Here is a 12,557-nt window from a genome sequence, read left to right as displayed (position 1 = left end):
AAAAATTTAAAGCCGGGAAGAGAGCGAGCTGGTGAAAAAGCCGGGAAGGGAACGAGCTGGTGAAAAAGCTGGGAAGGGAGCGAGCTGGTGAAAAAGCCGGGAAGGGAACGAGCTGGTGAAAAAGCTGGAAAGCGGGGAAGGGAACGAGCTGGTGAAAAAGCTGGAAAGCCGGGAAGGGAGCGAGCTGGTGAAAAAGCCGGGAAGGGAGCGAGCTGGTGAAAAAGCGGGGAAGGGAACGAGCTGGTGAAAAAGCTGGGAAGCGGGGAAGGGAGCGAGCTGGTGAAAAGGCTGGGAAGGGAACGAGCTGGTGAAAAAGCTGGGGAGTGAGCTGGTGAAAAGGCTGGAAAGCAGGGAAGGGAGCGAGCTGGTGAAAAAGCTGGGAAGCGGGGAAGGGAGCGAGCTCATTAGCATGCTCGTTTGTAAAAAAGCAGAAACATCAGGCTTCTGGTTTTTGGGGTGCACAGTACGCTTCTGCGCAGCTTCCGGTTCGTTGGCAGCAGTCACTCCGTTTTAATATTGTAGATGATTATTTCATTAGAAAAATGTTGTCTTTCATGTGACATCGTTTATAAGATATCACAGCAGATTGAGCTTCGAAATATGTTGCTGAGCTTTCTTTCCTTTGTTGCACTTGTGGTGTCGGTTTTTTGCTGACTGATTCGGTAATAACAAAAATTGTACTCTTGGGATTTGAAATGAATTTAAATTAAAAAATGTAATACCTGGTACAAAAAAAATGTAAATGCTCTATACAGCACGTCTTTTTTCAATACCTACTTTTGTTTATCAGCCAACTTTAAAAATTAAACAGGTTATATAACAGTTTTATGTTACCCATTACTGCATGTGTTTTAACCAATTGCACAAATTCTAAGTAGCAATATATAATCATGAAATTTGATTATGCTTGGTTCTAAGTTTTAGTCAGCTAACTTGTGTCTCATTACTTCTTATCTTCAAACCTACTTGTGATTGTTGGATATTTTTACCATTTTAAATGAGGATAATCAACATAAATTATAGGGTTCAAAGAGATTAGTTTTCATTTAGGTATATTATTTAATGACACTGATCTTCTAGACAAACATAATGCACTTAATTGGTAGTCCCAATTTCATTATGTGATGATGAAAATTATTTCTATCTACAAAAGGTTGCATATAAATATCAGTACGCGTCCACATCATTTTGCAATCTACAATCTTCAAATGTTTATTCATCAATGATAAACACAAATGTAAATCAAACGAATCTAGTCAGGATGATTTCCTTTCAGGACAAAATGCAAATTATAAATGACTTATTTAATTTTACTATCTCAGAACTCAGCTCATGAATCCAACCATGGAATTTCAAAATTGCACATTTCTAAAGATTGCAGACTCTCAGAAGAAATGAAAATAAACCTAATACATTTCATATTTTTTTATTAGATTCAAAACAACAATAAGAAAAGTAAAACCAACTGGGAGACTCCCTGTATATAACTGAAGTTATATAGATAAGAGGATACATAAAGTTATTCATTCCTTGACAATAACCAGAAGGTTCCTTTTTAAAGCAATCAACTGGGAGGAATTTTGCACTATGGACAAAATATAGAGAGGATAAACTTAGCAGAAGACAATTTACTTGCGATCTATAGCTGCTCTTAGTCAGCAAAAGGTCTGCTCATCACCATTTTTAACTAAGCTGCACTGAAGCCCAGGTCGACAGAAATGATGAACAGTGGCCAAGAATTACCTGTCTTTATTTCACATGTTTCCTGGCAGTTCATTGTTATCCTGTTATATGTAGAAAGGTTGGGTCAGATAAAGCAGAGTTCCATAGAACGGCAATTGCCACACATCTAAGCTAGTAATTAATTGAGTTTGAGTGTATACAAAAATATCTCAGGAACTTAATATATGTGCAGCAGCATGAGATTCTGCAGGTATTTTGTTTGATGCCTTTTTCTGGTGAATGGGTAAAATTTATTAAATGATATTTAACTACTTACACAATTTATTCAACTTGTTTTGAGAACTAAATGTTGGTCAAAGGTAATAATTAGATATTAATTTGTATATCAGACTGTATCATCTGATTAGAAAGCAATAGATGGATTTTGATTTAAGGACCTTGTTTTTTCTTACAAATGATGTGTTTATTATTGAATTGTTTTATTTGAGGAAATATAATTTAGTTTAACTGAAAGCAATGTGCCAAAGGAATTAACAAATACTTTAAGTACACTGCAAGTCCATCAACATTGAAGAGAGAAAAGACAGGTTAACAATTTGGTTGGAGACTCCATCACAAATGATGAATAATGAAGAAGCTCCACCCAAAGTCTTAACCTATATTTTGGTTTTTTTTAGACACTGATGGACTTGCTGTGTATTGTAAACAACTTCTGTTTTCAATTCCGATTTCCAGATTGACAGTTTTTGTTTCAATCATGCCAAAAAATGTTGATTTGAAGATGATTTTATCAAGGATCCATTATAAATAATACACCAGAACACTTTAAAAAGTTCATTTTAAAGAGGCGCTGTAATCACATGCTTCTGGTTTGCAAGCCAGTGTCATTAGCTTACACAAGTGTCAGATGTAATAACATTGATGAAATCATGTTGTTGACACTGCTTTTGCACCATCTAGGTCAGCAGGGGAATGTCCGCCGAGTATTTTTTGACTGCCTTGATTTTAATCTTCATAGATTCTTTATTTGAAGATTTTGCTTCTTTAGGTAATAAACATCTTTATTGTAAAATTATGTCATATTCACACGTATCTTGAATTTTACTGAGCTGTTCCGAGTTCAGTGTTGTGAACAACATCATGCACAGATTGTCACCATGGTAACAGCTGAAACTGTTCTCGGTGGTTGCAAGCAATCCCAGACCTTTTCTACTCTTCCGCCCCCTCATAAAATGAGACACCTTCTTTAAGAAACATAAAGTTATTTTTTTCATTTTTGGTAAAAGATATATTAGAGAAATATTTATTTCAAAGTTATTGCTCTATTTCTTCATCCTCACTGCTTTCTACAAAGTCATCCTCGATATTCTCAATGGGAAGTTTCTCATCATCTGACAGGTCTGATTCTTCAGCAGGTCCCAACTCTGCCAGTAGCTGTTCTGTATGATCCAGCACTGAGGAATCATCACATTTGAGCTTCATATAAAGCTACAAAACACAAGGAAACATAGGACTGATAATATTTAACAATTCATCAACACACAATTCAGTTCATTAGAGCATATTACATACATTATTTTGGAAGTTACCACAAATTGAATTTTCTCCTAAATGAAAAACCTTCACAAAGAATAAACTGCAATCTTGTCCAAAATAAAATGCATAAAAGTCCATCAGCAATTGTAAAGAGAGATCTTAGGCTAACATTATGGGTGTAGGCCCTCCATTAGGATTCAGTTCTGATGAACAGGCTACATTAGCCCAAGCCTGAAAATGCTGGAAACACACAGCAGCTCAATCAGTATCGGTAAAGAGAAAAGACAAGTTATGATATTTCATGTGTGTTTTATTCTACTTCTGAAATGTTAACTTATCTTCTCTCCTTACAGATACTGACGGCAGAGCTGCAAGTTGGTATAAAGAGTCAGGGCTGGGTGTGGTAAACCACGTTCACTATCGTATCACTGTTAGTAGTTAGCACTGTTCACCACTGTTCGTTATAACTGTATCACTGACCACTATTGTATCACGGTACGAGGTCGCCTCTTGCCACACTGCTATACCTGGGATGACCACTGCCGACTCCGCCTTGGCTCCACCCACCAGGCCAGGTATAAAGGTGAGCGACTGGCTGGTATTCCTCCTGCTTGGATCGGATCACCCACGAGAGTGGGCTCTGTTATTTAGTCAATAAAAACCTTTAGTCACCTTCGTAACTCTTCACCTTTTATTGGAGGAATTGATAGGTATATCAATTTTATTGACTAAATTTAATGATGTCCGACAACGAGTCACAACCGGCGGAGGAGCCACCAGCGCAGCTCCCAGGAGCACAGCCACACCAGCCAGCTTGGCTGCGAGCCCTCAGACCGCCGTACCTGGACCTGAACCCACGAGCAGCAAACTCAGCCGCAGACTTTAAACACTGGCTGGTCTGCTTCGAATCATACCTGAGAGAATCCAGCGTCCCTCAGGCATCCAAACTAAGTGTCCTGCAGGCACAACTGAGCCCGAGAGTATACACTCTCATCGAGGACATGACTACCTACGAGACCGCCATCAACCTGCTGAAACAGAAGTACCGGACCCCGGTAAACTACATGTACGCTAGGCACCTCCTAAGATCACGGCCGCAACAGCCAGGAGAATCAGTAGCCGAATTCTCACAGGCGCTATATGCACTCGCCAGGAACTGTGACTTTAAATCAGTGTCGGCAGCCGAAAATATTGAAGATAATATCCGCGACGCATTCCTGAAAGGCCTACGGTCCGAGTACTCACGGCAAAGACTGCTGGAAGCTAAAGACCTCAGCATGGAAAAAGCTGAAGCCCTCGCTATCTCCCTGGAAGTGGCCCACCAAGATCAGGAAGCATTCACCAGGTACTGCTCGCGACCCTGGGACTCGGGCCCGACCCCTACCACAGCACCCTTCCCAGCGCCGCCCCCGGGACCTACCTCTGCGTCGGCGTCCCGGACCCGACCGGCCCCGCCACCCCCGGCACCGGCCCCGACATCGGGCATCCGCGATCGGGCCGCCGGCTGTTTTTTTTGTGGCCAGGAGAAGCACCCGAGGTCGCGCTGCCCAGCCAAGAACTCCATATGCAAAACCTGCCTGAAGAAAGGCCACTTCTCCAAGGCCTGCAGGAGCGGATCCTCAGAGGCCAGCAGTGCCGCATGCGAACTATGGGGGCGGCCATCTTCGTTTAGGGCAACTGAGGCCAGCATCCCCACACATGAGTCATGGGGGCGGCCATCTTTGTTTAGGGCAACTGAGGCCAGCATCCCCACACGAGTCATGGGGGCGGCCATCTTTGATTAAGGCAACCGACCCCAATAGTGCCTCATGGGGCCCGACCTCGTGGGAGACGCCATTTTACTCACCACGCCCGACCGCCTCGCCCGCAGATGACAACGACTCGCTCAGCTACACACTAGCTTCCGTCACCCTGGACCAAGCCCGCCCGCACCATCTGTCCAAGTCAATGATGGACATCAAAGTGAACGGCCACGCCACGACCTGCCTGTTCGACAGCGGAAGCACGGAGAGCTTCATCCACCCAGACACGGTGAGCCACTACTCCCTCTCTGTCCTACCAACGCGCAGCCAAATCTCGATGGCATCGAGGTCCCACGCCACGGACATCAGCGGCTACTGTGTCGTGACCCTGTCGGTTAAGGGCACGGAGTATAAAAACTTTAAACTCCTCGTCCTCCCCCATCTCTGCGCTGCCGTCCTACTAGGGCTGGACTTCCAATCCCACCTCCAAAGCGTAACCCTAGCATACGGTGGACCCCTCCCCCCACTCACAGTCAACAACCAGCAAACGTTAAACCGCCCACCGCGTAACACCTGCAGCCTCTCCACCCTCAAGGTCCCGCCACCCTCTCTGTTTGCTAACCTTACCCCTGACTGCAAACCCGTCGCTACCAAGAGCAGGCGGTATAGCGCCGGGGACAGAGCCTTCATTAGCTCTGAGGTGCGGCGCCTCCTGAAAGAGGGCATTATCGAGGGGAGCAGCAGCCCCTGGCGTGCCCAGGTCGTAGTCGTAAAGACCGGCGATAAAAACCGCCTGGTCATCGACTACAGCCAGACCATAAACAGATATACCCAGCTGGACGCATACCCCCTCCCCCGCATATCTGACATGGTCAATCAGATTGCACAGTATAAAGTATTCTCGACCATCGACCTGAAGTCGGCCTACCACCAACTCCCTATCCACCCTGAGGACCGCCAGTATACCGCCTTCGAGGCGAATGGGCGCCTATACCACTTCCTTAGGGTCCCCTTCGGTGTCACTAATGGGGTCTCGGTCTTCCAAAGGGAGATGGACCAGATGGTTGACCAGAACGAACTGCAGGCTACATTCCCCTACCTAGATAACGTCACTATCTGCGGCCGCGACCGGCAGGAACATGACGCGAATCTGGAGAAATTCCTCCGTACGGCCCAACGGCTGAACCTCACCTACAATAAGGAGAAATGCGTGTTTAACACCACGCGCCTTGCCATCCTCGGCTGCGTAGTGGAGAACGGAATCATCGGCCCCGACCCAGAAAGAATGCGCCCCCTCATGGAGCTACCCCTCCCCCACTGCCCTAAAGCACTTAGGAGAACCCTGGGGCTTTTCGCCTACTATGCCCAATGGGTACCCAATTACGCGGACAAAGCCAGACCCCTCCTGAAAGCCACTTCCTTCCCCCTCACGGAGGAGGCGTGCGCGGCCTTCTCCCTCATTAAGGGAGACATAGCCAAGGCCACGATGCACGCAGTGGACGAGTCCATCCCCTTTCAGGTGGAGAGCGACGCATCCGACTTCGCCTTAGCCGCCACCCTAAACCAGGAGGGGAGGCCAGTGGCCTTCTTCTCAAGGACCCTACAGGGCCCCGAGATCCGACATTCGTCGGTCGAGAAAGAGGCCCAGGCGATCGTGGAGGCAGTATGGCGCTGGAGGCACTACCTGGCAGGCAAACGATTTACCCTCCTCACCGACCAGCGTTCGGTGGCTTTCATGTTTAATAACAAGCTGAAGGGCAAAATCAAGAATGACAAGATTTTGAGATGGAGAATCGAGCTCTCCACCTACGATTATGAGATCTTGTACCGGCCAGGCAAGCTGAACGAATCCCCTGATGCCCTTTCACGAATGACATGCGCCAGCGCGCATATCGATAGGCTTCAGACCCTCCACGACCAGCTCTGCCACCCCAGAGTCACCAGACTCTACCATTTCATTAAGGCCCGCAACCTGACCTACTCCATCGAGGAGGTCAGGACCATGACCAGGAACTGCCAGACCTGTGCGGAGTGCAAACCGCACTTCTATAGGCCGGACCGAGCAAGCCTGATCAAGGCCACCCGCCCCTTCGAGCGCCTGAGCATCGACTTTAAGGGGCTCCCGTCCTCTGACCGTAATGTGTACTTCCTCAACATCGTTGATGAGTACTCCCGTTTCCCCTTTGCCTTCCCCTGCCCCGACATGACCAGTAGCACGGTCATTAAGTGCCTGAATGCCCTCTTCGCCTTGTTCGGGTTCCCGAACTATATACACAGCGACCGGGGCTCCTCCTTCATGAGCGAGGAACTCCGGCAATTCCTCCTAGAGAGAGGTATTGCAGCAAGCAGGACCACCAGCTACAACCCCAGAGGTAACGGTCAGGTGGAAAGAGAGAATGCGACGGTATGGAAGGCCGTCCTCTTAGCCTTAAAGTCTAAGGGCCTCCCAACCTCCCGCTGGCAAGAAGTCCTCCCGACAGCGCTGCACTCCATCCGGTCATTACTTTGCACGGCCACTAACACCACCCCCCATGAACGAATGTTCGTTTTCCCCAGGAAGTCGACTACGGGAACCACTCTACCAACCTGGCTGACCGCCCCGGGGCCGGTCTGGCTGCGGAAACACGTGAGGACCCATAAAACGGACCCCCTGGTCGAGAGGGTGAACCTCCTGCACGCCAACCCCCAGTACGCCTACGTGGCGTACCCAGACGGGTGGGAGGACACTGTCTCCCTACGAGACCTCGCACCCTCAGCCGATCCGGAAACACCGCCACCATCCCCCCCAACCTCAGTCCAGGTAGACGGCATGCCGGAACCCCACGAGCCCTCGCCGACCACGCAAACACCAGCATCAACACCGGATAAGGCACCAGCACCGGATAAGGCAACACCACCGCTGCGGCGATCGGAGAGGCTTACGAAGCCTCCGGACAGACTGACCTACCAGAATTGGTAGTACACTTCACCCCGCCGGACTTAATTCTAAACAAGGGGTGAATGTGGTAAACCACGTTCACTATCGTATCACTGTTAGTAGTTAGCACTGTTCACCACTGTTCGTTATAACTGTATCACTGACCACTATTGTATCACGGTACGAGGTCGCCTCTTGCCACACTGCTATACCTGGGATGACCACTGCCGACTCCGCCTTGGCTCCACCCACCAGGCCAGGTATAAAGGTGAGCGACTGGCTGGTATTCCTCCTGCTTGGATCGGATCACCCACGAGAGTGGGCTCTGTTATTTAGTCAATAAAAACCTTTAGTCACCTTCGTAACTCTTCGCCTTTTATTGGAGGAATTGATAGGTATATCACTGGGGTCATCTGAGTCAGATATGAGATCTGGGACGAGGGGATAAATGTCCCTTCATCCTCCCTTCTCCCATTGTTGCATGCAGCAGATGGACCTGCAGTGCCTTTCCACTATTTTCTACTCTTAGTGCAGATTTTCAGGTCTTTTTCTTATGTCTTATCTTTTCCAAACCAGGGTACAGTTTTGCTTTTTAATACATTCAAGAATTGAGCACCAATCCTGAACAAAATCATATTTATACAGAATAATACTGAACTTTCAGCAGCAAATCGAGTGCACTGACATAACCAGTGTCCTAAAGGTGGGCACGTTAGTTTTTATTCAGAATCACAAGCTGCAAAGGAAAAAAGTAACGGCAATATTATCTACATATGTTCCTTTGTCTATGTAACAACAGTCACTGTAGCTTAAAGTAACTCATTATAAATGAAGCTCTTTCAGGCATTTCTAAGAAAAGTACTAAAGTGCTACTTTACAAATTCCAGTCTTTCTTTTTCTCCACAATTGTGTGAATGTACTCTGATTACACGGAGCCTAAAGAGACAAAGACATTTTAATTTTCCACTAGTTTCTAAGCTAAAAGTATTTCTTAGTAAAGGGGCAATGTTCCTTAACTACCACTAAACACCTGCAAAAAATTTTTTTTATTTGTTCATGGGATGTGGGCGTCGCTGGCAAAACCAGCATTTATTGCCCATCCCTAATTGCCCTTGAGAAGGTGGTGATGAGCCGCCTTTTTGAACCGCTGCAGTCCGTGTGGTGAAGGTACTCCCACAGTGCTGTTAGCGAGGGAGTTCCAGGATTTTGACCCAGCGACGATGAAGGATCGGCGATATACTTCCAAGTCAGGATGGTGTGTGACTTGGAGGGGAACTTGGAGGTGGTGGTGTTCCCATACGCCTGCTGCCCTTGTCCTTCTAGGTGGTAGAGGTCGCGGGTTTGGGAGGTGCTGCCGAAGAAGTCTTGGCGAGTTGCTGCAGTGCATCTTGTAGATGATGCACACTGCAGCCATGGTATGCCAGTGGTGGAGGGAGTGAATGTTTAAGGTGGTGGATGGGGTGCCAATCAAGCGGGCTGCTTTGTCCTGGATGGTGTCGAGCTTCTTGAGTGTTGATAGAACTGCACTCATCCAGGCAAGTGGAGAGTATTCCATCACACTCCTGACTTGTGCCTTGTAGATGGTGGAAAGGCTTTGGGGAGTCAGGAGGTTAGACACTTGCCGCAGAATACCTAGCCTCTGACCTGCTCTTGTTGCCACAGTATTTATGTGGCTGGTCCAGTTAAGTTTCTGGTCAATGGTGACCCCCAGGATGTTAATGGTGGGGGATTCGGCGATGGTAATGCCATTGAATGTCAAGGGGCGGTGGTTAGACCCTCGCTTATTGGAGATAGTCATTGCCTGGCACTTCTGTGGCGTGAATGTTACCTCCCACTTATCAGCCCAAGCCTGAATGTTGTCCAGGTCTTGTTGCATGCTGGCATGGACTGTTTCATTATCTGAGGAGTTGAGAATGGCACTGAACACTGTGCAGTCATCAGCGAACACCCCCATTTCTGACCTTATGTTGGAAGGAAGGTCATTGGTGAAGCAACTGAAGATGGATGGGCCTAGGACACTGTCCTGAGGAACTCCTGCAGCCATGTCCTGGGGCTGTGATGACTGACCTCTAACTACCACAACCATCTTCCTTTGTGCTAGGTATGATGTCAGCCAGTGGAGAGTTATCCCCCCAATTCCCATTGACTTCAGTTTTACTAGGGCTTCTTGATGCCACACTCGGTCAAATGCAGTCTTGATGTCAAGGGCAGTCACGCTCACCTCACCTCTGGAAGTCAGCTCCTTTGTCCATGTTTGGACCAAGGCTGTAATGAGGTCTGGAGCCGAGTGGCCCTGGTGGAACCCAAACTGGGCATCAAAATAAAAACACATGATTGAAAAATATTTTTCCTTGCATTAATAACGAGTGGAGCAGAAAATCCAATAATCCTGCTCGGATCACCACTGACCAGAACTGAATGAACAAGGGGTAAGTGTTTCCTGCCACTTGCAGCTAGATGATGTTCCCCAGGCAACATGTTGTAGAATTTTATATGTAAATGAGTTCACTGTTGTGCCCTTCATTCTACCTCATCTGGAGCCAGGGTTAGGTTTGATGAATGCTTATATAAAAACAAATTCTGTGAAAAATTGCAGCCAATACAAGTAGACGTATCTCGGTACCTTTAAAAATAAGATAACTTTTAAAGCAAAAAAAAAATCATAACCTCTTCAAAGTAGGAAAAAACTGTGGCCTATAAAATACTTTTTTTTTAAGCTCTGGGCTAGTACAACTGCTCTCCTCCCCATTGAAGATTTTTCCCAACCTCCCTCTTGCTAACGTAGTTTCTTAGACTCCCTCGCCTTCCCATTGAGATAGTTGCCTAACTCTCCCTCCAGCTTAGGGGAATTTCCCAGCTTCCTGACCTCCAACACTGCATGACCTGATGCCAAGGGAGAATGACCAGTCAAATATCAAAAAGCAACCTGAAAAAAATAAATACTATGTATTGTAATATTCCAAAAATATAGATGAAAAATTAGCAAACAATATATCCTAAATCTGATTATGCAATTATATTGCCATTTTCAGTCATTTGTGAAGGAGCCTGAGCAGTTATCCAACCAGTTCACACTTTGCTTTTACACAATGATGAAAAAAGAATGGAGCATTTTATCAACATTTATAATAAGGGCAGGATTGGTGGCATGGTGTGGTGGCATGTGTGTGACATTCATCACAGAGCAGAAGAAAATATTTATGAGTGACCACATGGAAAGGTCCCAGTTTCAGTATGACCATCTGGGGAAAATAGCGAGCTCAAGCAGGACATATTTCCACAAGAAAGTGGGGGATAAAGCACCCACGGCGAGCTTGGCTGCTCGAGTACCTCATAGCAACTGGTTAAACGGTATTATTAACAAATGGTTGATGCTCTAAACACAAGAATGGTTTCTGATGCCGGAGGGGTTAGTAGTGGAGTCAAAGGGTAAACATTAAGAAAGCAATATTTATACTGAATCCTCCCACATTTACAGGCTATTGGTCTGGTATCTCTGTTGGTTCTAAGAGCTGTTTCAATCCAGTTCCTATCGGATATGGGTCCAAAGCACTAAATTGCCTGCAATTCATCACAAATTGACACTACATTTCTAATCTCATTTAGAGAAAAACCTTAAGTATAGCAAATGTAGAATTTGCAACAGAAATGCTTCTCTGAAGTTAGAGTTAAGGAGCATCACTGGAACTGAGCAGAGAGAGCTTTACTCGGCATGTGGCCTGTGATATCCCGAACCTGGGGGTGGAAAATAGAAAAGTGATACCTCTCTCATGATGAAAAATAAAAAGCTGCAGCAAAAACAAAAATTAATACCTTGACTACCGTGAAAAATTATACTTCAGCAAAGCAATATGAAAGCAAATATGGCCATGGGGCAAAAGAGAGGGCTGGCAACTAGATCTGTCGTATGTCATTACTCCCTGCTAAATTTTCTTCACAAATGTGTTAACCCAGAAAGTATTTTTTCTTTCTGATGAAGGATTCCACCCTTGGAGAAAAAGTCACTAATAAACATCAACAGTCAATGCCAGTTTTTCTTAAAACATAAATGTGAGGAGGGAAGGGGGGAGAAATGGCCACTCCTTCCCAAAGGATTTTTACAAAATAGTGGTTAAGGCAGGATAAAGAAGCATGAATGTGCAATTTGTGACTTCAATGGTAGTCAGGGTTAGCAACTATTAAAATTCTGAACCAGCACCAGGTCAGACCCAATACAATCAGGTTCAGATGGTGTAAATTATAAAACAAACACCTTTTACTTCTTTCTGCTTTTCATTCACATAGTTTATGTGGTTTTGGTATATTACAAAATGAGGAAATTAAATTTATCAAAGTTTATCTGCAATAGTTCCCAAGTAGTAATCAGCACTCATTGGTGTGGAAGTTGCGGTAATCTAGCCACAGATTACAAATTGTTTTATTTTGGGCAACATAATTTTTCTGGTCTTGTGTGATAATTGGTTTAATCTAACACAGTTGTTTACTATGCATGAAGAATACAGGGAGTCAGGTTTAGCCACGGCAGATGCATTGGAATTGAAACTGATGACCTTCTGACTCAGAGATGAGAGTGCTACCACTGAACCAGGATGACACTTTTAAATAATACTAACAATATTGGAAGAGACTTAGAGGCATATAGCAATCGATCTAGGGCATAGTGAGGCGTGACATATGTC

At 45.7% G+C, this 12,557-nt stretch overlaps 1 protein-coding gene across 1 annotated transcript in view; it reads right to left on the bottom strand.

Annotated features, from left to right (window-relative positions):
- Positions 1 to 1,410: 1,410 nt before the first annotated feature.
- Positions 1,411 to 12,557, bottom strand: part of LOC147117171 (uncharacterized) — a 667,391-nt gene continuing 656,244 nt past the window's right edge. The window contains exon 11 of the mRNA XM_085987124.1: positions 1,411 to 3,171. Within this exon, the coding sequence (XP_085843250.1) occupies positions 2,998 to 3,171 (174 nt within the window). The 3' untranslated portion in view covers positions 1,411 to 2,997. The remainder of the gene's footprint in view (positions 3,172 to 12,557) is intronic.

The sequence above is a fragment of the Somniosus microcephalus genome, chromosome 5, assembly GCF_052327205.1.
Source record: "Somniosus microcephalus isolate GS21.2 chromosome 5, FLI_Smic_1.0, whole genome shotgun sequence".
NCBI classification, from domain to species: domain Eukaryota; kingdom Metazoa; phylum Chordata; class Chondrichthyes; order Squaliformes; family Somniosidae; genus Somniosus; species Somniosus microcephalus.
The sequence above is the reverse complement of the archived record's forward strand: the minus strand, read 5'-3'. Positions and strand labels throughout refer to the sequence as shown.